Source organism: Cetorhinus maximus, unplaced genomic scaffold (genome assembly GCF_964194155.1).
Source record: "Cetorhinus maximus unplaced genomic scaffold, sCetMax3.hap1.1 HAP1_SCAFFOLD_452, whole genome shotgun sequence".
Lineage (NCBI taxonomy): Eukaryota > Metazoa > Chordata > Chondrichthyes > Lamniformes > Cetorhinidae > Cetorhinus > Cetorhinus maximus.
The window spans coordinates 234,622-262,486 of record NW_027596396.1 but is presented as its reverse complement, the minus strand read 5'-3'; the positions used below and the strand labels follow the sequence as shown (position 1 = coordinate 262,486).

At 44.4% G+C, this 27,865-nt stretch overlaps 1 protein-coding gene across 1 annotated transcript in view; it reads right to left on the bottom strand.

The window, feature by feature from the left end:
- Nucleotides 1-525: 525 nt before the first annotated feature.
- The window catches only part of dcst2 (DC-STAMP domain containing 2), a 75,319-nt gene continuing 47,979 nt past the window's right edge, over nucleotides 526-27,865 (bottom strand). The window contains exons 10-15 of the mRNA XM_078535423.1: nucleotides 12,962-13,062; nucleotides 10,628-10,758; nucleotides 6,476-6,603; nucleotides 4,345-4,438; nucleotides 2,369-2,671; nucleotides 526-955 (exon numbers count right to left, since the gene is read on the bottom strand). Coding sequence (XP_078391549.1) covers nucleotides 526-955; nucleotides 2,369-2,671; nucleotides 4,345-4,438; nucleotides 6,476-6,603; nucleotides 10,628-10,758; nucleotides 12,962-13,062 — 1,187 coding nt within the window. The remainder of the gene's footprint in view (nucleotides 956-2,368; nucleotides 2,672-4,344; nucleotides 4,439-6,475; nucleotides 6,604-10,627; nucleotides 10,759-12,961; nucleotides 13,063-27,865) is intronic.

Sequence of the window (27,865 nt, the reverse complement as noted above, 5' to 3'; positions counted from 1 at the left end):
CCCACCCCCCACCCTCTCCCCCCACCCCCCAACCTCACTCCCCACCCCCACCCCAACCCCACCCCCCACCCCCAAACCCACCCTCACCCCCCACCCCCCAACCCCACCCCAACCCTCTCCCTCACCCCTACCCCCACCCTCTCACCCCACACCCACCCCCTCCCTCCACCCCAACCCCCACCCCCAGCCCCACCTCCCTACCCTATCCCCCACCCTCTCCCCCCACCCCCACCCCCACCCCACCCCCACCCCAACCCCCATCCCCACACCAACCCCACCCCCACCCCAACACCCACCCCCACACCCCTCCCGCACCCCCACTCCCAACCCAACGCCACCCCCCACCCCCAACTCCACCCCCCACCCCCACCCCCCAACCCCACCCCAACCCCTTCCCTCATCCCCACCCCCACCCCCACCAAGTCCTTTTCCTTCCACTTTCTCTCCACCCTCCCCACCCCCACCCTCGCCCCCACCCCCACCCCCACTAAGCCCCTTTCCTCCCTCTCCTTCTCCCTCATGAATTCAGTCGAGATCAGGCAGCACCAGTTGCCAGTCTTCGTCCATGTGGGTGTAGGTCTTTTCCGTCTGCACCTGTGAGGAGACGGTGCCGTGGGAGGTGGTGGTGATGTCCGGGCTGCTCACGTCCACACGGACACCCCTCAGCGTCCCACGCTCGCTGCTGCTGCCAACGCCGCTGCTGCTCTCGCCGCTGGTGGCCCTGTCCCGCGCGGAGCGGCTCCTCCTCCTCCTCCTCCCCGTGGGTTTCAGCTCACTGACCGAGACCACATCCCTGTACTTCCTCTTGGCGATGAACATGCTGGGGTCATACGGCTCGTCCGAGCTCGTCTGGTCCACTTCTGACTGGTCCTGGTAGGCAAAATCCAGCTCACTTTCACTGCGAGGGCCATGGGCGGTGGGGGGAGGAGGGTAAAGATAGTTAATGTACCACTTTCTTAAAGATGAAACATGACTGTCATGAAGCTATTAATATATACAATATCTTGGAAAATATTTTTCTTTTAAAATAGAGGTTTAGTCTGTATGTGTGTCTTAACTGGATTAAAGCAGCGAGTCTGGGTGGTTTGATAAGTACTAGTTTTGATGTGTAAGAGAGATAGCTGCATTTGCACTTTTTGAATAGAGCATTGGAGAAGTGGGGTTAAAACCTGACATCTATCTAGCAGCTACCAAACAATATGTTTAGATTACTAATAAAATTGTTACTATGAAAGGGGTTTCGTTGTTAAAAGGTGAAGTTCAAAGAGGCGGGTAAGACAATGCGAATTTGAATTCAATCAGTGGTGGTCGGTATAACTTCAGTAGTTTTCGGGTGTGAAAGGGGTTTCATTGTTAAAAGGGGAAATTCAAAGAGGCGGGTGAGACAATGCGAATTTGAATTCAATCAGTGGTGGTCGGTATAACTTCAGTAGTTTGCGGGTGTGCGGGGCAGAGACAATGTGAGATCAAAAGGCAGCTGTAAGCCTCCAACTGGCTCCACAGTGAAAGATCCTCATTTTGAATTTTTAAGGTGAAAATGCTTTGCCTGATGTTTGGTTAAGTCTATGGGTTTCTGTTGCCTGAATGGAGATTAGTTTGGGAATTTGTTAAAAGTTATGATAATCGTAATTTGTCGCCATGTGTATATATTGTGTAAATTAATAAAATGTTTCATTTAGTTTAATGTAAAGCCTCGAGAACCGGGGGTCTGATTCCTGAATTTAGAAATTATTGGTTATGACAGTTGTTTAAAGTTTCCCTCTGGGATTTTTAAATAATTCCGCTTTAACAACTGCATCGGTCACAACAATAACGCACTTCTGGGTAGGGAAGGGGGGCTTCAGTTATAGGTGCAGGAAGAGGCCATTCTGCCGCTCGCACCTATCCCGCCATTTATTTCTAGATCACAGCTGACCTGTACCTTAACCCCATCTGCCCACCTGCTTTCCATCACCCTTAAGCCCCCTTGAATATATTCAAGGCTGAGTCGAACAGATTTTTGATCGATGAGGGAGTCAAGGGTGCGGGGAGCAGACAGGAAAGTGGAGTTATGGCCACAGCCACATCAGCAGTGATATTATTGACTGGGGCAGGCTCGAGGGGATGAATCATTGAACCATACTATCGCACAATGCAGAAGCAGGCTCTGTCCCTCTGCTGCCCCTAAGTTCTTAAGAGCAATATATTCTTCCTAAAGCGCAGGAATGTGCACCGAACTCCTGATATGTTCCAAACAGGGCTTTGTAAAGCTGTAGAAAGACAACCTCCCCTTTCAATTCAGGCCCTGGGACTATTAACACCTGACACTCCACCACCTTTGCGATGGTGTCTTTCACTGTTGTGCCTGACCGCTAGGGTTCTGACACACCTTTTAGTGCTCTGACGCCCGGATCCGCCAGATTCCACGTCGCTCGGTAGCCTCGAGGCCTTCCACTTGCTTGGTCGCCTCCCCTCCTTGGCCGCTTGCTCGAGTTTCTTCTGCCTGAAGAGGGCCCTGAGCACCTCGTCTTTCTCCCCGGAGATGTCCAGGTCCTCGTAGAGCGCCAGTTTGATCTTCTCCTTCAGGAGGGTGCGCAGCCTCTTCCGCTCTTGCTTGGCCTTGTCCTGCCGTGTCTTCATGTTCTCCAGGGCACTGATCCACAGCTTGACCTTGCCAGAGTCGCTGGAATCCCTGCAGGAGGGCAGAGGGGGTGGGGGTGGAGGTGAGGGAGGCAGGCCGGGTAGGGGGGGGGTGGGGAGTGGAAAGATTCTCAACGTCAAACACAAGGAAAGAAGGACCTCAACGTCTCTCCAACACCTTTCATGCAAACATAGGAATCGGGAGCAGGAGGAGACCATTCGGCCCCTCGAGCCTGCTCTGCCATTCAGTAAGATCAGGGCTGATCTGACTGTAACCTCAACCCCACATTCCCACCCACCCCCGATAACCTTTCACCCCCTTGTTAATCAGAAATCTATCTCGCTCTGCCTTAAAAATACTCAAAGACTCTGCTCCGACCGCCTTTTGGGGAAGAGATTTCCAAAGACTCACAACCGTCTAACAGAAAAAATTTCACCTCTTCTCTGTTTTAAATGGGCGACCCCCTTATTTTTAAACAGTGACCCCTAATTCTAGATTCTCCCACAAGAGGAAACATCCTCTCCAAGTCCACCCTGTCAAGACGCCTCAGGGTCTTAAAGGTTTCAATTGAGTCGTCTCTCAGTCTTCTAAACTCCAGCGGATAGAGACCTAACCTGTCCAACCTTTCCTCAAAAGACAACCCACCCATTCCAGGTATTAGTCTGGTAAACCTTCTCTGAACTGATTCTAACACATTCACATCTTCCTTAAAATAAGGAGACCAATACTGTACACAATATTCCAGATGTGGTCTCACCAGTGCCCTGTACAACTGAAGCATAACCTCCCTACTCTTGTAATCAATTCCTCTCACAATAAGTGATAACACTCTATTAGCTTTCCTCATTACTCGCTGTACCTGCACACTGGCCTTTTGTGATTCATGCACTAGGACACCCAGATCCCTCTGCACCTCAGAGCTCTCACCAGTTAGATATGCTTCTTTCTAATTCATCCTGCCAAAATAGACAATTTCACATTTCACATTTCACATTTGGTGAACTCAGGGTGTCCCGTGCGGCAAGCGGGAATCCTGCGGCGTAATATCTGCGCACAGCAAGATCCCACAAACGACAATGTGATAATGACCTACTTTTTGGCAGCCCCTGCTGTGGCATGAATGCTGGCCCAGGTGGCCGGGAAGAATGGCCCCTGCCCTTCATAGAAAATCATGGCCCAGGGAGTTTTTACACCAACAGCAACTTATCTTGAAGTAGCTCCTTTCACGGCAATGTGCCGAATGGCCTCCTCCTGTCCCTCAGCGACATTATGATTCTATAAAACGTCTCGAGGTGTATCCTCAAACCAAATTTGACAACGAGCCCCATAAGGAGATATTTGGACAGGCTCGGTTAAAGGAGGGGGGGAGGGGACAGAGAGAGAGAGAGGGGAAGAGAGGGAGAGAGAGAGGCAGAGAGGGAGAGAGAGAGGGAGAGAGAGAGGCAAAGAGGTTTTAGGAGTCAATCCCAGAGTTTAGGGCCCACTGGAGAGGGCAGCAGGGGCCTCAGTTTAACATCTCATCCATAATATGGCACCCCTGACAGTGCGGCACTCCCTCTCAGGGAGTGTTAGTCACTAACACCAGCCAACCACCAAAGGGGAACCAGTCGAGGAAGAGGCAGAAAAGCACAGAATAGAAGATGAACAGATCAGTTATTGGAGGACAGAGAGACCCTGGCCAGACAAGACCCATGAGTAACTATGAATAAGAGTCGTGTACTCACACCTCCTCGTCGATGTCTCCCTGATATGCCAGTGGGCCCATGCATACTGAGCAGATGTTGTTCATGTGTTGGTAGCAGTCAGTGCAGTATAAACCTGATGGAGAAGCAAGCACATGGTTTAAACACGTGGCCTGTGTCCAGAAGGAATGGGGAACTTGGACAGGAGCTGGTCGGAGACAGAGTTGGCCCAGAATCGCGATAGGGTGGGTCAGGCCTGACTAAAGCAGCAGAGTAGTTCAGGAACTTGGTGGAATCGGGGACACCGCCTAGGATTCTTGGAGGGCACAGGAACAGGCCATTCAGCCCATCTGGTCCATCCTGTGCTCCATTTGAGCCTCTTCCCACCCGTCTCTCAGCATACCCTTCTATTCCTTTCTCCCTCATATGTTTATCTGCCCCCCCTGACCTCCACCACCCCCTACAAACATGCCCCTGCTGTTCGCCTGCTTCTCCAGTACCTCCATATCCTTTCTGTAATGTGGAGACCAGAACTGGTCACACGACTAGAGTGTGGCCTTGCCAGTAGTCCAGTACAAGTTTAATATAACGTCCCTTCTTCTCAATTCTATCCCTCGAGGAGTGAACCCCAGTGTTTGTTTTGTGCTTTTTATGGTCTCGTGAAGCAGCTTTAATGATCTGTAAATCTGGACCTCCACATCCCTCTGCTCCCCAACCCCATTTAGACACTTAATTCCCCAAGGAACATGAGGCTTTGTTCTCAAAATGTCTCACATCTCACTTATCGGAGCTCGATTTCATTTCCCAATAACACACCCATTGCTGAGAGGATGTTCCCCCTCAGTGAGGTGTCTAGAACGAGGGGACGCAGCTTAAAAGTTAGGGCTCCCCCAGTTAAGACGGACTTGAGGAGGAATTCCATCTCTCAGAGGGTGGTCAGTCTGGGGAATTCTCTCCCCCAGAGAGCAGTGGAGGCCGGAATATATTCGAGGCTGAGCTCGACAGGTTTTTGATCGGCGAGGGGGGGGGTCAAGGGTGATGGGGGTGACAGGCAGGAAAGTGGAGTTAAGACCAGGATTCGGTCAGCCACGATCTTATTGAATGGTGGAGCAGGCTGAGGGGCCGAATGGCCTCCTCCTGCTCCTAAATCCTATAGTCGAGGTTTCACCAGGACGACCCCGGGGCTGAAAGGGTTAAATCTCGAGGGCAGGTCACACAGACTCGGTCTGTATCCCCTCGAGTGTGGAAGATTAAGGGGCGATCGAATCGAGGGGGGTTTAAGATGATTAAAGGATTCGATGGGGTCGATGGAGAGAAACTGTTTCCTCTGGTGGGGGTGGGGAGTCCAGAACAAGGGGGCAGGAGCTTAAAATGGGAGCCAGGCCCGTTCAGGGGGGATGTCAGGAAGCACTTCACACACACACAGGGGAGCGAGAATCTGGTACTCTCTCCCCCCCCAATAAAGCTGTCGAGGTGGGGAGGGGGGTCAATTGGAAATTTCCAAACAGAGGTGGATTGATTTTTGTTGGGTAAGGAGGGGGTTAAAGGTTATGGAAACCAAGGCAGCCAGATACATTGTGGTAATGTCACTGGACTAATCCAGTGGCCTGGCCTAATGCTCTGGGGAACCGGGTTCAAACCCCGCCCCGGGCGGCTGGTGGGATTTAAATCCGATTAATAAATCTGGAATATAAAGCGAGTCTCAGTGACGGTGACCATGACGACCATCATCAATTGTCATAAAAGCCCCATCTGGGTCACGAATGCCCCCTTTAGGGAGGGAAATCTGCCCTCCTTACCCGGTCTGGCCTACACATGACTCCAGACCCCACAGCCACGGGGTCGTCTCTTAACTGCCCCCCTGAAATGGCCGAGCAAGACCCTCAGTTCAAGGGGCAATTAGGGACGGGCAACAAATGCCGGTCTCGCCCAAGACCCCCACATCCGCTGAAGGAATGAAAACAAGATGGAGTTGAAATGGAGACCATGATTGAATCAGACAGTGGGACACATTGGAAGGGCTGAATGGCCTCCTCCTGTTTTGAGGCGGGAATAATGTAAAGGGTCTTTCGCCCTCTGTCCGATGAGTCACGGTAGATGATTCGCACATCCTGCACGAAAATTCAACCAAAAATGACCTTTGAATTGGTGTCGGTTGAAACGTCAGTAATACCTTTACACCCGGGAGTAATACAGGGAACAAAGAGATCGCGGTCATCCTCTTCGCGAATCCGGCCACACGCCATGCAGTATTCCTGGGACAATCCAGTCAGCGCCGCTATCCAAGCAAACAGCTTGAACCTGAAAACAAATCCAGGGAAAAGTAGCTGATGAACGAGTGATTCCTCTGTCTGGTGAGGTTAAGGCGAGAGACGGCAGCAGGATGTAGATCGGCTTGGAGAATGGGCAGAGGAGTGGCAGATGGAATTGAATAGAGGGAAGTGAGAGGTGAGGCATTGTGGCAGAAGGGACAGGGAGAGGCACTGTGGACGTAACAGGACAGTTCTAAAGGGTCCGAGGGATCTGGGGGTTCATTTTATTTTTCATTCATGGGATGTGGGTTTCGCTGGCCGGGCCCAGCATTTATTGCCCATCCCTAATTGCCCCTTGAGAAGGTGGTGGGTGAGCTGCCTTCTTGAGCCGCTGCAGTCCCTGTGGTGTAGGTACACCCACCGTGCTGTTAGGGAGGGAGTTCCAGGATTTGGACCCAGTGACAGTGAAGGAACGGCCGATATATTTCCAAGTCAGGATGGTGAGGGGCTCGGAGGGCAACTTCCAGGTGGTGGTGTTCCCCATGTGTCTGCTGCCCTTGTCCTTCTAGATGGTAGCGGCCGTGGGTTTGGAAGGTGCTGTCGAAGGAGCCTTGGTGAGTTGCTGCAGTGCATCTTGTAGATGGTACACACGCTGCTGCTACTGTGCGTCGGTGGTGGAGGGAGTGAATGTTTGTGGATGGGGTGCCGATCGAGCGGGGCTGCTTTGTCCTGGACGGTGTTGAGCTTCTTGAGTGTTGTGGGAGCTGCACTCATCCAGGCAAGTGGGGAGTATTCCATCACACTCCTGACTTGTGCCTTGTAGATGGTGGACAGGCTTTGGGGAGTCAGGAGGTGAGTTACTCACCACAGGATTCCCAGCCTCTGACCTGCTCTTGCAGTCGCAGTATTTATATGGCTGGTCCAGTTCAGTTTCTGGTCAATGGTAACCCCCAGGATGTTGCATCGATCTTTGGAGGTGGCAGGACAGACTGAGAGAGCAGTTAGTGAAGCAGATGGAATCTTAGGCTCCAGAAACAGAGGCATTGAATACAACAGCAGGGAGGTTATGCTGAACCTTTAGAAAGATCTGGTTAGGCCCCAACTAACGATGTGAGGGTCGGTGAGAGGGTGCGGAGGGGGATTTACCAGAACGGGTGCAGGGATGAGGGGGTTTTAGCGACAGGGTTCGGTTGGAGAAGCTGGGATTGTTCCCCTTGGAGTGAAGGAGATCGAGGGGAAGATTTGATCGAGGTGACCAAGATGGTGACAGGTTTGGATAAGGGAGAGAAAGATAAGCTGTTCCCATTGGCTGATGGTACGAGGACTGGGAGGGGCGGGAGCACAGGATTAAGGTTTTGGGTGGGGGGCAGGCGGGGGTGTGAGGAAGAGCAGTTTTACACGGCGAGAGGTGATGACCTGGAACTCGCTGCCCAAGAGGGGGGTGACAACGGAGACGATGAATGATTTCAAAAGGAAATTGGACAAACACTCGAGGGAAATAAGCTTGGAGGATGAAGGGGAGAGAGAGGGGGAATGGGGCTGACTGGATTGGTGTACAGAGAGGCAGCATGGACTGGATGGGCTGAACAGACTCCATCTGGGTCATCATGGATCGATGAAAGGTGAGAAAACAATGCGGAAAGGGAATGGGCAGGAGACATGGAGATTACAAGAGATCCAAAGTGCAATTCAGCTTCAATCTGCAGGTGCCCAGCAGCCTCCAGGTCCCAGAGGATGCTGCACTGTCGGAGGGTCAGTACTGAGGGAGCGCCGCACTGTCGGAGGGTCAGTACTGAGGGAGCGCTGCACTGTCGGAGGGTCAGTGCTGAGGGAGTGCTGCACTGTCGGAGGGTCAGTACTGAGGGAGTGCCGCACTGTCGGAGGGTCAGTACTGAGGGAGTGCCGCACTGTCGGAGGGTCAGTGCTGAGGGAGCGCCGCACTGTCGGAGGGTCAGTGCTGAGGGAGCGCCGCACAGTCTGAGGGTCTATACTGAGGGAGCACCACACTGTCGGAGGGTCAGTACTGAGGGAGTATTGCACTGTCAGAGGGTCAGTACTGAGGGAGCGCCGCACTGTCGGAGGGTCAGTACTGAGGGAGCGCCGCAGAGTCTGAGGGTCTATACTGAGGGAGCGCCGCACTGTCGGAGGGTCAGTACTGAGGGAGAGCCGCACTGCCGGAGGGTCAGTACTGAGGGAGCGCCGCACTGTCGGAGGGTCAGTACTGAGGGAGCGCCGCACTGTCGGACGGTCAGTACTGAGGGAGTGCCGCACTGTCGGAGGGTCAGTACTGAGGGAGTGCCACACTGTCGGAGGGTCAGTACTGAGGGAGCGCCGCACTGTCGGAGGGTCAGTACTGAGGGAGCGCCGCACTGTCGGAGGGTCAGTACTGAGGGAGTGCCGCACTGTCGGAGGGTCAGTACTGAGGTAGCGCCGCACTGTCGGAGGGTCAGTACTGAGGGAGTGCCGCACTGTCGGAGGGTCAGTACTGAGGGAGCGCCGCACTGTCGGAGGGTCAGTACTGAGGGAGTGCCGCACTGTCGGAGGGTCAGTACTGAGGGAGCGCCGCACTGTCGGAGGGTCAGTACTGAGGTTTCGAGGGTTTCGAGGCACTGGAGAATGTGCAAAAAAGATTCATAAGGACAAACCAGAACTGAGAGTTTAGAAGCATCAAGAAAGATGGAACAGGCTGGGACTTGGTTCTCTAGATAAATGGGTGACATATGTACGTACAAATTAGGAGCAGGAGGAGGCCATTCAGCCCCTCCATCCTGCTCCATTCAATACAATCATGGGTGATCTGATTGAGGCCTTAACTCCACTTTCCTGCCTGTCCCCCCTCATAACCCTTGACCCCCTCATCGATCAGAAATCTCTCTCACTCGGCCTTGAATATATTCAGTGACCCGACCCCCGCTGCTCTCTGTGGGGGGGGTTGGGGGGGAGAGAATTCCACAGACTGACCACCCTCTGAGGAAGAAATTCCTCCTCATCTCCGTCTTCAATGGGAGACCCCTTATTCTGAAACTGTGCCCCTCCCTCCTCGTTCTAGATTCCCCCAGGAGGTGGGGAAACATCCTCCCAGCATCCACCCTGTCAAACCCCCTCCCCTCAGGATCTTATATGTTTCAATAAGGTCACCTCTCATTCTTCTAAACTCCAATGGGTACAGGGCCCAACCTTTCCTCATAAGACAAACCCCCTTCATCCCAGGAATCAGCCCCAGTGAACCTTCTCCGGACTGCGTCTGAAGCAATTATTTATTTTCTCCAATGTGCAGGCCAAAGCTGTACACAGCACTCCAGATGTGGTCTCACCAAAGCACTGCACAACTGGAGTAAAACTCCCAACTTTTATATTCCATTCTCCTTGTAATAAAGACAACATTCCAACTACCTTCCCACTCATCGCTTTAAAATCCTGAAAGGGGTTCGATAGGGTCGACGTAGAGAAGATGTTTCCACTTATCAGGGAGGGAAAGGCCAGAACGAGGGGGCCATCGATATCAGACAGTCCCTGATAAATCCGATGGGGAATTCAGGAGAAACGTCTTCACCCAGAGAGCGGGGAGAATGTGGGACTCACTCCCACGGGGAGCGGGGAGAATGTGGGACTCGCTCCCACGGGGAGCGGGGAGAATGTGGGACTCGCTCCCACGGGGAGCGGGGAGAATGTGGGACTCGCTCCCACGGGGAGCGGGGAGAATGTGGGACTCGCTCCCATGGGGAGTGGGGAGAATGTGGGACTCGCTCCCACGGGGAGCGGGGAGAATGTGGGACTCGCTCCCACGGGGAGCGGGGAGAATGTGGGACTCGCTCCCACGGGGAGCGGGGAGAATGTGGGACTCGCTCCCACAGGGAGTGGTCGAGGTGAATCGCAGAGATGGATTGAGGGGGGGGGAAGCTGGATAAACACATGAGGGAGAGAGGAATAGAAGGATATGTTGATGGGGGTGAGAGGGAGAGGGGGGTGGGAGGAGGCTCGTGTGGGGCAGAAACACCAGCACGGAGCTGAGGGGCTGAATGGCCTGTGTCTGTGCTGAGGGTTGGTGCCGTTTAGGCGACAATGAGCCTTACCTGGCTGCCAGGACAAGGATGATGTTTGTGTGACCGGCATCAGTGGAGTTCTTCTGCACGGATCGGAAGAGCGCTTTCAGCAGGGACGTGCGTTTGGAGGTGATCTGGTTGTACAGGTAACAGATCCTTTCCTGGCGGGAACAGCGACAAAAGCGGTTCAAGAGTTAATCGCTCACCCACCTCCACCGACTCAGCTACACCTCTCTACTCGGGGTGTCAGGCGTGTCTCAGTGGGTCGCAAACTCACATCAGGATTCACAAGGTCATGGGTTCCAGTCGCCATCCAGACAATCAAACAGAAATTCAAACCTGCTGCTTCCAGGTGTCAGTACTGAGGGAGCGCCGCACAGTCGGAGGGTCAGTACTGAGGGAGTGCCGCACTGTCGGAGGGTCAGTACTGAGGGAGCGCCGCACTGTCGGAGGGTCAGTACTGAGGGAGTGCCGCACTGTCGGAGGGTCAGTACTGAGGGAGCGCCGCACTGTCGGAGGGTCAGTACTGAGGGAGCGCCGCACTGTCGGAGGGTCAGTACTGAGGGAGTGCCACACTGTCGGAGGGTCAGTACTCAGGGAGAGCCGCACTGTCGGAGGGTCAGTACTGAGGGAGCGCCGCACTGTCGGAGGGTCAGTACTGAGGGAGTGCCACACTGTCGGAGGGTCAGTACTCAGGGAGTGCCGCACTGTCGGAGGGTCAGTACTGAGGGAGCGCCGCACTGTCGGAGGGTCAGGACTGAGGGAGTGCCGCTCTGTCGGAGGGTCAGTACTGAGGGAGTGCCGCACTGTCGGAGGGTCAGTACTGAGGGAGTGCCGCACTGTCGGAGGGTCAGTGCTGAGGGAGTGCCGCACTGTCGGAGGGTCAGTACTGAGGGAGTACCGCACTGTCGGAGGGTCAGTACTGAGGGAGCGCCGCACTGTCGGAGGGTCAGGACTGAGGGAGTGCCGCTCTGTCGGAGGGTCAGTACTGAGGGAGTGCCACACTGTCGGAGGGTCAGTACTGAGGGAGTGCCGCACTGTCGGAGGGTCAGTACTGAGGGAGTGCCGCTCTGTCGGAGGGTCAGTACTGAGGGAGTGCCGCTCTGTCGGAGGGTCAGTACTGAGGGAGCGCCGCACTGTCGGAGGGTCAGTGCTGAGGGAGTGCCGCACTGTCGGAGGGTCAGGACTGAGGGAGTGCCGCTCTGTCGGAGGGTCAGTACTGAGGGAGCGCCGCACTGTCGGAGGGTCAGTGCTGAGGGAGTGCCGCACTGTCGGAGGGTCAGGACTGATGGAGTGCCGCTCTGTCGGAGGGTCAGTACTGAGTGAGTGCCGCACTGTCGGAGGGTCAGTACTGAGGGAGTGCCGCACTGTCGGAGGGTCAGTACTGAGGGAGCGCCGCACTGTCGGAGGGTCAGGACTGAGGGAGTGCCGCTCTGTCGGAGGGTCAGTACTGAGGGAGTGCCGCACTGTCGGAGGGTCAGTACTGAGGGAGTGCCGCACTGTCGGAGGGTCAGTACTGAGGGAGTGCCGCTCTGTCGGAGGGTCAGTACTGAGGGAGTGCCGCTCTCTCGGAGGGTCAGTACTGAGGGAGCGCCGCACTGTCGGAGGGTCAGTGCTGAGGGAGTGCCGCACTGTCGGAGGGTCAGGACTGAGGGAGTGCCGCTCTGTCGGAGGGTCAATACTGAGGGAGTGCCGCACTGTCGGAGGGTCAGTGCTGGGGGAGTGCCGCACTGTCGGAGGGTCAGGACTGATGGAGTGCCGCTCTGTCGGAGGGTCAGTACTGAGGGAGTGCCGCACTGTCGGAGGGTCAGTACTGAGGGAGTGCTGCACTGTCGGAGGGTCAGTACTGAGGGAGTAAGTTCTGGATTCCGCAATCCTCCCCACTGACCTGACAAGCTGACCTTCTCACTTTCCTTTCGAAAGTGGCCGGAGATTTAAACTTACCCACTTTATGGCTGCTCACGCCCTTTATAAAAGGGGGCGTGGCTTCCTTACCTCCAACTCCGCAGCCCTCGACTGTAGGCCTCAGGCCCGCACTGGCCGACACCGTTCTCGCCCATCCTGAGCCGGAAGGCCGGGCGAGGAACAAACGGCTGAGTTTCCGGGAAGGAAACCAGGAGCGGGGCGGCAATCGGGCTCCAGTTGCCACTCTGCAGAAGCTCAGGCTGAATTTGGGGCCCCTTCACCAGGGGACAGGTGAAAATGCACTGCGAGGAACCGAGGTCCAAGCCCGCACTCTGCTGGATGGTCAAGATCCCACAGCCGCTCCCGGGCGGAGAGCGCGTGGGTGACGGATAGTTCCCAGTGTGTCGGCATCACAGGGAAAACTCACCTCATGTTGGAGTTCAGCTGAATCTCACTCACCTGCTCCCTGGAAGGATAGTAGATGGAGCAGACATATCTCCGGAGTCTGGATATGTAGCAGCCGAATAAGACAATGAAGAATGTCATTCCGTATAAAACACCTGCGGAGGGATTGAAACACAGGGACTGACTCAGGTGATGAGCCTCTGGGAGTTATAAAGGTCACACCATTGGCACTATGCCCACCCCCTGGCCCCCTGCCTGAGCTCTCAGTGAATCTGTTCACACCATGTGAAGCATTGCAACCCCAGATAAATGATCAAAGCAGGCAGGGGTGTAAAATGGATATCACATACAGCCAGTGTCCTGTGTGTTACACTGAATATGATTGTCAGTGTCCCAATTACTGAAAGAAATATTACTCATTCAGTTAGCACACCATTTATTCTATACAGTCAGCGTTCTGCAGAAATCTTAGGCAGCATTTATTATCCTGCATGTATCATAGAAGACAGTCAGTGTGTATTACACAGAGAGGGTCAGTGTATATTAAACAGAGAGGGACAGTGTATATTACACAGAGAGGGACAGTGTATATTAAACAGAGAGGGTGAGTGTATATTACACAGAGAGGGACAGTGTATATTAAACAGAGAGGGTCAGTGTATATTACACAGAGAGGGTCAGTGTATATTACACAGAGAGGGTCAGTGTATATTACACAGAGAGGGCCAGTGTATATTAAACAGAGAGGGTGAGTGTATATTACACAGAGAGGGACAATGTATATTAAACAGAGAGAGTCAGTGTATATTACACAGAGAGGGTCAGTGTATATTACACAGAGAGGGTCAGTGTATATTAAACAGAGAGGGTCAGTGTATATTACACAGAGAGGGTCAGTGTATATTAAGCAGAGAGGGTCAGTGTTTATTACACAGAGAGGGTCAGTGTATATTAAACAGAGAGGGTCAGTGTATATTAAACAGAGAGGCTCAGTGTATATTACACAGAGAGGGTCAGTGTATATTACACAGAGAGGGTAAGTGTATATTAAACAGAGAGGCTCAGTGTATATTACACAGAGAGGGTCAGTGTATATTACACAGAGAGGGTAAGTGTATATTACACAGAGAGGGTCAGTGTATATTACACAGAGAGGGTAAGTGTATATTAAACAGAGAGGCTCAGTGTATATTACACAGAGAGGCTCAGTGTATATTACACAGAGAGGGTCAGTGTATATTACACAGAGAGGGACAGTGTATATTATACAGAGAGGGTAAGTGTATATTAAACAGAGAGGCTCAGTGTATATTACACAGAGAGGATCAGTTTATATTATACAGAGTGGGACAGTGTATATTACACAGAGAGGGACAGTGTATATTACACAGAGAGGGTAAGTGTACATTAAACAGAGAGGCTCAGTGTATATTACACAGAGAGGGTCAGCTTATATTAAACAGAGAGGGTCAGTATATATTAAACAGAGAGGGTCAGTGTATATTGCACAGAGAGGGTCAGTGTATATTACACAGAGAGAGTCAGTATATATTAAACAGAGAGGGTCAATGTATATTACACAGAGAGGGTCAGTGTATATTACACAGAGAGGGTCAGAGTATATTACATAGAGAGGGTCAGTGTATATTACACAGAGAGGGTCAGCTTATATTACACAGAGAGGGTCAGAATATATTACACAGAGAGGGTCAGTGTATATTAAACAGAGAGGGTCAGTGTATATTATACAGAGAGGGTCAGTTTATATTACACAGAGAGGGACAGTGTATATTACACAGAGAGGGTCAGTGTATATTACATAGAGAGGGTCATTGTATATTACACAGAGAGGGCCAGTGTATATTAAACAGAGAGGGTCAGTGTATATTACACAGAGAGGGTCAGTGTATATTAAACAGAGAGGGTCGGTGTATATTACACAGAGCAGGTCAGTGAATATTACACAGAGAGAGTCAGTGTATATTACACAGAGCAGGTCAGTATATGTTATACAGAGAGGTTCAGTGTATAGTACACAGAGAGGGTCAGTGTATACTACACAGAGAGAGTCAGTGAATATTATTCAGAGAGAGTCAGTATATACTACACAGAGAGGGTCAGTTTATATTACACAGAGGGTCAGTGTATATTATACCGAGCCATTCAGTATATATTAGACAGAGAGGGTCAGTTTATATTACACAGAGGGTCAGTGTATATTATACCGAGCCATTCAGTATATATTAGACAGAGAGGGTCAGTTTATATTACACAGAGAGGGTCAGTATATATTACAAAGAGAAGGTCAATTTATATTAAACAGAGGTTCAGTGTATATTATACAGAGAGGGTCAGTATATATTACACAGAGAGAGTCAGTGTATATTACACAGAGAGGATCAGGATATATTACATGGAGAAGGTCATTATGTATTACACAGAGAAGGTCAATATATTTTATACAGAGAGGGTCAGTATATGTTATACAGAGAGGGTCAGTATGTATTACCCAGAGAAGCTCAAGGTATGTTACACAGATAGGGACAGTATAAAATAGAGAGAGAGTATCAGTATATATTGCACAAAGATGGTCAGTGTATATTATACACAGAGGGTCATTAATATTACACAGAGAGGGCCAGTGCATTTTACACTGACAAGGTCAGTATTACACAATATTAAATTAGAAAGAGATGTTCAGTATATATTATACAGAGAGGGTCAGTATATATTACACAGAGAGGGCTAGTATATAGTATACAAAGCAGGTCAGTATATATTACACAGAGCAGGTCATTATATATTACACAGAGATGGTCAGTATATATTACACAGAGAGGGTCAGTATATATTATACAGAGAGGGTCAGTATATATTACAGAGAGGGTCAATATATATTGCACGGAGAAGGTCATTATGTATTACACAGAGCAGGTCAGTATATGTTATACAGAGAGTGTCAGTATATCTTACACAAGTCAGGTCAGTATGTATTAAACAGAGCAGGTCAGTACATATTACACAGAGTGGTCCAGTATATATTATACAGTGAAGGTCAGTATATATAACACAGAGATGGTCATTATGTATAACACAGAGCAGCTCAGTGTATATTATACAGAGAGGGTCAGTATATATTACACAGAGAAGGTGAGTATATACTATAGAGAGCATGTTAGTATACATTATACAGAGAGTGTCAGCATATGTTACACAGAGAGGGCCAGTATATATTATACAGAGACGGTCAGTATATATTACACAGAGAAGGTCAGTATGTATTACACAGAGAAAGTCATGGTATGGTGCGCAGATGGGGACAGTATAAAATACACAGAGAGTATCAGTATATATTACATAAAGATGGTCAGTATATATTACACACAGATGGCCATTAATATTACACAGAGAGGGTCACTGTATTTTACACAGAGAGGGTCAGTATATATTAAACAGAGAGGGCCAGTATATATTATACAGGGATGGTCAATATATTACACAGAGAAGGTATGTATTATACAGAGCAGGTCAGTATATAATATAAAGAGAATGTCACTATATATTATACAGAGATGGTCAGTATATATTATACAGAGATAGTCATTATATATTACACAGAGAAGGTGAGTGTGTATTACACAGAGAAGGTCAATATATTTTATACAGGGAGGGTCGGTATATATTATACAGAGGGGATCAGTATGTATTACAGACAGAAAATGAGTATGTCTATACACAGGGAGGGTCAATGTATTTTATACGGAGAGGATCAGTATACTTTCCAAGGAGAGGATCAGTATATATAATACAGAGAGGGACAGCATGTATTATACAGAGAAGGTGACTATATATTATACAGAGCAGGTCAGTATTTATTATACAGAGAGGGTCAGTATATATTACACAGTCAAGGTCATTATGTATTACACAGCAAGGGTCACTATATTAAATAGACAGTGCCAGTGTATATTATACAGAGAGGGTCAGTAAATATTACACAGAGAATGTCAGTATGTATTACACAGACAATGTCAAGGTATGTTACACAAAGAGTATCAGTATATATTGCACAAAGATGGTCAGTATATATTACACACAGAGGGCCATTAATATTACACACAGAGGGCCAGTGTGTTTTACACTGACAAGGTCAGTATTGCACAATATTAATACAAAGATGATTAGTATATATTGCACAGAGAGAAGCAGAAAGTATTACACAGAGACAGTCAGTATACATTACACAGATAGGGCCAGTATATATTATACAGAGCAGGTCAGTATATATTACACAGAGAGGGTCAGCATATATTATATAGAGAAGGTCAGTATATCTTATACAGAGAGTGTCAGCATATATTACACAGAGAAGATGATTATATATTACGCAGGGAGGGTCAATATATATTACAAAGAGTGGGTCAGTATATATTACACACAGAAGATGAGTATGTATTAAACAGAGAGAGTCAGTATATATTACACAGAGGGGGTCAGGATAAATTACACGGAGAAGGTCATTATGTATTACACAGAGAAGGTCAATATATGTTATGCATAGAGGGTCGGTATATATTGCACAAGTCAGGTCAGTATGTATTACACAGAGCATGTCAGTATATAGTGCACAGAGAGGGCCAGTATATATTATACAGTGAAGTTCAGTATATATTCAGTATGTATTACACAGAGAATGTCAAGGTATGTTACACAGATAGGGACAGTATAAAATACACAGAGAGTATCAGTATATATTACACACAGAGGGCCATTAATATTACACAGAGAGGGCCAGTGTGTTTGTTTTACACTGACAAGGTCAGTATTGCACAATATTAAATAACACAAAGATGATTAGTATATATTACACAGAGAGAGTCAGTATATATTACACAGAGAGGGTCAGTATATATTACACAGAGAGGGTCAGCATATATTACACAGAGAAGATAATTATGTATTACGCAGAGAGGGTCAATATATATTACACAGAGAGGGTCAGTATATATTACACAGAGTAGGTGAGTATGTATTAAACAGAGAGTCAGTATATATTACACAGAGAGGGTCAGGATATATTACACGGAGAAGGTCATTATGTATTACACAGAGAAGGTCAATATATATTGTGCAGAGAGGGTCAGTATATATTAAACAGAGATGGTCAGTATGTATAACACAGAGAAGATGAGTATTTATTATACAGAGGGGGTCAGTGTATATTATACAGAGAGGGTCAGAATATTTTACAAAGAGAGGGTCAGTATGTATTATACAGAGAAGTTAAGTATGTATTATACACAGCAGGTCAGTATATATTATTAAGAGAGGATCAGTATATATTAAACAGAGAAGGTGAATATGTTTTATACAGAGCAGGTCACTATATTTTATAGAGAGAGGGTTAGTATGTATTATGCAGAGATGGTCAGAATATATTATACAGAGATGGTCAGTATATATTACACAGAGAAGATGAATGTGTATTACACAGAGCAGGTCAGTATATATTATGCAGAGGTGGACAGTATATATTACTCAGAGAAGATCAGTATATATTACACAGAGAAGGTGAATGTGTATTACACAGAGAAGGTCAAAGTATGTTACAGAGAGAGGGACAGTATATAATACACAGAGAGTATCAGTATATATTGCACAATGATGGTCAGTATATATTACACACAGAGGGCCATTAATATTACACAGAGAGGGCCAGTGTATTTTACACTGACAAGGTCAGTATTACACAATATTAAATTAGAAAGAGATTTTCAGTATATATTACACAGAGAGGGTCAGTATATATTATACAGAGAGGGTCAATATATATTACACAGATAGGGTCAATATATATTGCACGGAGAAGGTCATTATGTATTATACAGAGCAGATCAGTATATATTCTACAGAGAGGATCAGGATATATTAAACAGAGAAGGTGAATATGTTTTATACAGAGCAGGTCAGTATATTATAGAGAGAGGGTTAGTATGTATTATACAGAGATGGTCAGAATATATTATACAGAGCAGGTCAGTACATATTACACAGAGAAGGTCATTATGTATTACACAGAGAATGTCAAGGTATGTTACATAGATAGAGACAGTATAAAATACACAGAGAGTATCAGTACATATTACACACAGAGGGCCATTAATATTACACAGAGAGGGCCAGTATATTTTACACTGACAAGGTAAGTATTATACAATATTAAATAACACAAAGATGATTAGTATATATTGCACAGAGAGAAGCAGAAATTATTACACAGAGAGAGTCAGTATATATTACACATAGAGGGCAGTATATCTTATACAGAGCTGGTCAGTATGTATTACACAGAGCAGGTCAGTACATATTACCCAGAGTGGGTCAGTATATATGGTACAGAGAAGGTCAGTATATATTATACAGAGAGGGCCAGTATATATTACACAGAGACGGTGAGTATATAGTATACAGAACAGGTCATTACATATTACGCAGAGAAGGTAAGTATATATTATACAGAGCTAGTAAGTATATATTATACAGAGAGGGTCAGTATATATTACACAGAGAGGGTCATTATATAGTATAGAGGACATGTTAGTATATATTAAACAGAGAGGGTCAGCATACGTTACACAGAGAAGGTCATTATGTATTACACATGGAGAGTCATTATATATTAAACAGAGAGGGCCAGTATATATAATACAGAGAAGGTCAGTATATATTATACAGAGAAGGTCAGTATGTATTACACAGAGAAGGTCAAGGTATGTTACACAGATAGGGACAGTATATATTATACAGAGATGGTCAGTATATATTATACAGAGAGGGTCAGTATATGTTACACAGAGAAGGTCATTATGTATGACACATGGAGAGTCATTATATATTACACAGAGAGGGCCAGTATATATTATACAGAGGTGGTCAGTATGTATAACACAGAGAAGTTCAAGGTATGTTACACAGATAGGGACAGTATAAAATACACAGAGAGTATGAGTGTATATTACACAAAGATGTTCAGTATATATTACACACAGAGAGTCAGTATATATTATACATAGAAGTTCAGTATATATTATACAGAGCAGCTCAGTATATAATATACAGAGAGTGTCATTATATATTATACAGAGATGGTCAGTAGATATTATACAGAGATGGTCATTATATATTACAAAGAGAAGGTGAGTATGCATTACACAGATAAGGTCAAGGTATGTTACACAGATAGGGACAGTATAAAATACACAGAGAGTATCAGTATATATTACACAATGATGGTCAGTATATATTTCACACAGAGGGCCAGTAATATTACACAGAGAGGGCCAGTGTATTTTACACTGACAAGGTCAGTACTACACAATATTAAATAACACAAAGATGATTAGTATATTTTAAACAGAGAGAAGCAGTATATATTACACAGAGAGAGTCAGTATATGTTACACAGAGAGGGCCAGCATATATTATACAGAGAAGGTCAGTATATATTATACAGAGAGGGCCAGTATATATTACACAGAGAGGGCCAGTGTATTTTACACTGACAAGGTCAGTACTACACAATATTAAATAACACAAAGATGATTAGTATATTTTAAACAGAGAGAAGCAGTATATATTACACAGAGAGAGTCAGTACATGTTACACAGAGAGGGACAGCATATATTACACAGGGAAGGTGAGTATATAGTATACTGAACAGGTCAGTATATATTACACAAAGAAGTTCAGTATATATTACACAGAGAAGGTGAGTGTGTATTACACAGAGAAGGTCAAGGTATGTTACACAGATAGGGACAGTATAAAATACAGAGAGAGTATCAGTATGTATTACACACAGAGGGCCATTAATATTACACAGAGAGGGCCAGTGTATTTTACACTGACAAGGTCAGTATTACAGAATATTAAATAATGCAAAGATGATTAGTATATATTACTCAGTAAGAAGCAGCATATATTACACAGAGGGAGTCAGTATATATTACACAGAGAGGGCCAGTATATATTATACAGAGCAGGTCAGTATGAATTATACAGAGCAGGTCAGTATGAATTACACAGAGCAGGTCAGTATATATCGCACAGAGAGGGACAGTATATATTATACAGAGAAGGTCAGTATATACTATACAGAGAGGGTCAGTATATATTACACAGAGAAGTTCGGTATGTATTACACAGAGAAGGTCAAGGTATATTACACAGATAGGGACAGTATAAAATACAGAGAGAGTATCAGTATGTATTACACACAGAGGGCCATTAATATTACACAGAGAGGGCCAGAGTATTTTACACTGACAAGGTCAGTATTACACAATATTAAATTAGAAAGAGATGTTCAGTATATATTACACAGAGACGGCCAGTATATATTATACAGAGACGGTCAGTACATATTATACAGAGATGGTCATTATATATTACACAGAGAAGGTGACTATGTATTACACAGATAATGTCAAGGTATGTTACACAGATAGGGACAGTATAAAATACACAGAGAGTATCAGTATATATTACACAATGATGGTCAGTATATATTTCACACAGAGGGCCATTAATATTACACAGAGAGGGCCAGTGTATTTTACACTGACAAGGTCAGTATTACACAATATTAAATAACACAAAGATGATTAGTATTTATTACACAAAGAGAAGCAGTATATATTACACGGTGAGAGTCAGTATATATAACACAGGGAGGGCCAGTATATATTAGACAGAGCAGGTCAGTATGTATGACACAGAGCAGATCACTATATATTACACAGAGAGGGTCAGTATATATTATACAGAGAATGTCAGTATATATTATACAGAGAGGGTCAGCATATGTTACACAGAGAAGGTGATTATGTATTACACATGGAGAGCCATTGTATGTTACACCTAAATGGCCAGTATATATTATACAGAGAGGGTCAGTATATATTATACAGAGAAGGTGAGTATATAGTATAGAGAGCATGTTAGTATATATTAGACAGAGAGGGTCAGCATATGTTACACACAGAAGGTCATTATGTATTACACACAGAGAGTCATTATATTTTACACAGAGAGGGCCAGTATATATTATACAGAGAGGGTCAGTATATATTACACAGAGATGTCAGTATGTATTACACAGAGAAGACCAAGGTATGTTACACAGATAGGGACAGTATAAAATACACAGAGAACATCATTATATATTACACAAAGATGGTCAGTAGAAATAACACACAGAGTGCCATTAATATTACACAGATAGGGCCAGTGTATTTTACTCTGACAAGGTCAGTATTACACAATATTAAATTAGAAAGAGATGTTCAGTATATATTACACAGAGACAGTCAGTATATATAACACAGAGAGGGAAGTATATATTATACAGAGCAGGTTAGTATGTATTACACTGAGAGGGTCAGTATATTTTATACAGAGAAGGTCAGTATATATTATACAGCGAAGGCCAGTATATATTATACAGAGATAGTCTGTAGATATGACACAGAGATGCTGAGTATGTATTATACAGAGCAGGTCAGTATATAATATACAGAGAGTGTCAGTATACATTATACAGAGATGGTCAGTATATATTATACAGAGATGGTCATTATATATTACACAGAGACGGTGAGCGTGTATTACACAGAGAAGGTCAGTATATTTTATACAGAGAGGGTCAGTATATATTATACAGAGGGGTTCAGTATGTATTACAGAGAGAAGATGAGTATGTATATACACAGAGAGCGTCAGTGTATTTTATACAGAGAAGGTGAGTATATATTATACAGAGCAGCTCAGTATATAATATACAGAGAGGGTCAGTATATATTATACAGAGTTGGTCAGTATATATTATACAGAGATGGTCATTATATATTATACAGAGAAGGTGAGCATATATTATACACAGCAGGACAGTATATATTATACAGAGAGGGCCAGTGTATATTACACAGAGAAGGTCATTATGTATTACACAGCGAGGTTCACTATATTAAACAGAGAGGGCCAGTATATATTATACAGAGAGGGTCAGTATATATTACACAGAGAAGGTCAAGTTATGTTACACAGATAGGGACAGTATATAATACACAGAGAGTATCAGTATATATTACACAATGATGGTCAGTATATATTACACAGAGGGCCATTAATATTACACAGAGAGGGCCAGTGTATTTTACACTGACAAGGTCAGTATTACACAATATTAAATTGGAAAGAGATGTTCAGTATATATTATACAGAGAGAGTCAGTACATGTTACACAGAGAGAGTCAGTATATATTACAAAGAGAGAGTCAGTATATATTACAAAGAGAGAGTCAGTATATATTACACAGAGAGGGAAGTGTGCATTATACAGAGAGGGCCAGTATATATTATACAGAGATGGTCAGTATATATTACACAGAAAAGGTGTGTATGTATTATACAGACCATGTCATTATATTATATACAGAAAGTGTTATTGTATATTATACAGAGTTGGTCAGTGTATATTATACAGAGATGGTCATTATATATTACACAGAGAAGGTGAGTATGTATTGCACAGAGAAGGTCAGTATATTTTATACAGAGAGGGTCAGTATATATTATACAGAAGGTGTCAGTATGTATTACGGAGAGAAGATGAGTATGTATATACACAGAGAGCATCAATCTATTTTGTACAGAGAGGGTCAGTATACTTTACAAAGAGCCGATCAGTATATGTTATACAGAGAGGGTCAGTGTGTATTATACAGAGAAGGTGAGTATATATTATATAGAGCAGGTCAGTATATATTATACAGAGAGTGTCAGTATATATTACACAGAAAAGGTCAGTATATCGTATACAGAGATTGTCAGTACATATTACACAGAGAAGGTGAGTATGTATTACACAGAGCAGGTCAGTGTATATTATACAGAGAAGATCAGTATATATTACACAGAGAAGGTCAGTATGTATTTCACAGAAAAGGTCCAGGTATGTTGCACAGATAGGGACAGTATAAAATACACAGAGTGTATCAGTATATATTACACAAAGATGGTCAGTGTATATTACACACAGAGGGCAATTAATATTACACAGAGAGGGCCAGCATATTTTACACTGACAAGGTCAGTATTACACAATATTAAATTAAAAAGAGATGTTCGGTATATATTACACAGAGAGAGTCAGTATATATTATACAGAGAGGCTAAAATTTATTATACAGAGCAGATCAGTAGGTATTACACAGGGAGGGTCAGTATATATTATACAAAGAAGGTCAGTATATATTATACAGAGAGGGCTATTATATATTACACAGAGAAGTTGAGTATCTTTTATACAGAGCAGGTCACTATATAATATACAGAGATTGTCAGTATATATTATACAGAGATGGTCAGTATATATTATACAGAGAGGGTCGGTATATATTATACAGAGGGTGTCAGTATGTATTACAGAGAGAAGATGAGTATGTATATACACAGAGATGGTCAATGTATTTTATACAGACAGGGTCAGTATACTTTACAAAGAGCCGATCAGTATATGTTATACAGAGAGGGTCAGTGTGTATTATACAGAGAAGGTGAGTATATATTATATAGAGCAGGTCAGTATATATTATACAGAGAGTGTCAGTGTATATTACACAGAAAAGGTCAGTATATCGTATACAGAGATTGTCAGTACATATTACACAGAGAAGGTGAGTATGTATTACACAGAGCAGGTCAGTGTATATTATACAGAGAAGATCAGTATATATTACACAGAGAAGGTCAGTATGTATTTCACAGAAAAGGTCCAGGTATGTTGCACAGATAGGGACAGTATAAAATACACAGAGTGTATCAGCATATATTATACAGAGCAGGTCAGTATATATTATACAGAGAGGGTCTGTATATATTACACAGAGATGGTCAGTATATATTATACAGAGATTGTCAGTATATATTACACAGAGATGGTGAGTATGTATTACACAGAACAGGTCAGTGTATATTATACAGAGAGGATCAGTATATATTACACAGAGAAGGTAAATATTTGGTATACAGACCATGTTAGTATATATTATACAGAGAGGGTCAGTGTATATTACACAGGGAAGGTCAGTATATATTACACAGGGAACGTCATTATGTATCACACATGGAGAGTCATTATATATTACACAGAGATGGTCAGTATGTATTACACAGAGAAGGTCAAGGTATGTTACACAGAAACGGACAGTATAAAATACACAGAGAGTATCAGTATATATTACACAATGATGGTCAGTATATTTTACACACAGAGGGCCATTAATATTACACAGAGAGGGCCAGTATATTTAACACTGACAAGGTCAGTATTACACAATATTAAATTAGAAAGAGATGTTCAGTATATATTACACAGAGAGAGTCAGTATATATTATATAGAGAGGGAATTATATATTATACAGAGAGGGAAGTCGATATTATACAGAGAAGGTAAGTATATATTATACAGAGAGGCCCAGTATATATTATACAGAGATGGTCAGTATATATTACACAAAGAAGGTGAGTATGTATTATACAGAGCAGGTCAGCATATATTATACAGAGAGAGTCATTATCTATTATCCAGAGAAGGTCATTATATATTATACAGAGATGGTCAGTATATATTACACAGAGAAGGTGAGTATGTATTATACAGAGCAGGTCAGCATATATTATACAGAGAGAGTCATTATCTATTATACAGAGAAGGTCAGTATATGTTATACACAGAGAGAGTCAGTATATATTATACAGAGAAAGTCAGTATATATTATACAGAGATGGTCAGTATATATTATACACAGGGGGTCGGTATGTATTACAACGAGAAGATGAGTATGTATTACACAGAGACGGTCAATGTATTTTATACAGAGAGGGTCAGTATATATTATAGAGAGAGTGCCACTATATATTAAACAGAGAAGGTGAGTATATATTACACAGAGAGGGTCAGCATATATTATACAGAGAGGGTCATTATATATTATACAGAGATGGTCATTATGTATTACACAGAGACGGTCAGTGTATATTATACAGAGAATGTCAGTATATTTTACATGGAGAGGGTGAGTATGTAGTATAGAGAGCATGTTATTATATATTACACAGAGAAGGTGCATATGTATTATACAGAGCAGGTTAGTATATAATATACAGAGAGGGTCAGTATATATTATACAGAGATGGTCAATATATATTATTCAGAGATGGTCAGTATATATTACACAGAGACGGTGAGTATATAATACTCAGAGAGTATCAGTATATATCACAAAAGATGGTCAGGATATATTACACAGAGAGGGCCAATAATATTACTCAGAGAGGGCCAGTGTATTTTACACTGACAGGGTCAGTATTACACAGCATTATATTACACAGAGATGTTCAGTATATATTACACAGAGAGAAGCAATATATATTACACAGAGAGGGTCAGTATATATTACACAGAGAGGGTCGGTATATATTACACAGAGAGGGTCAGTATATATTATACAGAGAAGATCAGTATACATTATACAGAGAGGATCAGTATATATCACTTGGAGAGGGTCAGTGTATATTATACAGAAAGGATCAGTAAACATTTCACATAGGGAATCAGTTTATATTACCCAGAGAGAGTCAGTATGTATTATACAGACAGAGTCAATATATATTATACAGAGAGAATCAGTATATATTATGCAGAGAGAGGCATTATATATTATATGGAGTGGGTCAGTGTATGTTATACAGGCAGGGTCAGTATATATTATATGGACAGCTTCTGTATGTATGACACAGAGAGGGATTGTATATAATACCCAGAGAGGGTCAGTATATATTGCACAGAGAGGGTCATCACATATTACACAGAGGTGGTCTTTATATATTACACAGAGAGGGTCAGTATATAACACAGAGTGTATCAGTATGTATTACACAGAGAGGGTCAGTATATATTACACAGAGTGTCAGCATATATTACACACAGGGACAATGTATATTACACACAGAGGATCACTATATGTTACACAGATGGTCAGTATATATTGCACAGAGAGGATCAATGTATCTAACACAGAGAGGGTCAGTATATATTACACTGAAAGGGTCAGTGTATATTACACTGAGAGGGTCAGTGTATATTATACAGAGTAGATCAGTATAGATTACACAGCGTGGGACAGTATATATTACATACAGAGAAGATCCGCATATATTGCACAGGGTGGGGCATTATATATTACACAAGGGATCCGAATATATTACACCTTTGGAGCTGTGTATATTACACAGAGATGGTCAGTATATATTACATTGTAGAATTAGTATATATTAGACTGGAGGGGCTCTGTATATTAGACAGAGATGGTCAGTATATATCCAAAGAGAGGGTCAGTATATATTACACAGAGAGGATCAGTGTATATTACACAGAGATGGTCAGTATATATTACACAGAGAGGGTCAGTATATATTACACAGAGAGGGTCAGTATAAATTACATGGGATGTGTATATATTAACCAGAGAGGATCAGTATATATTGCACAAAGAGGGTCAGTATATATTATGCAGAGAGGGTCAGTCTATATTATACAGAGAGGGTCAGTGTATATTACACAGAGTGGGTCAGTATATTTTATACAGAGGGGGTCAGTATATATTATAAAGAGTGGGTCAGTGTATATTACACAGAGTGGGTCAGTATATTTTATACAGAGGGGGTCAGTATATATTATAAAGAGTGGGTCAATGTATATTACATAGAGAGGGCCATTGTATATTACACAGAGTGGGTCAGTATATAGTATACGGAGAGGGTCAGTGTATATTACAGATTGGGTCAGTATATTTTACACATACTGGGTCAGTGTATATTACACAGAGAAGGTCAT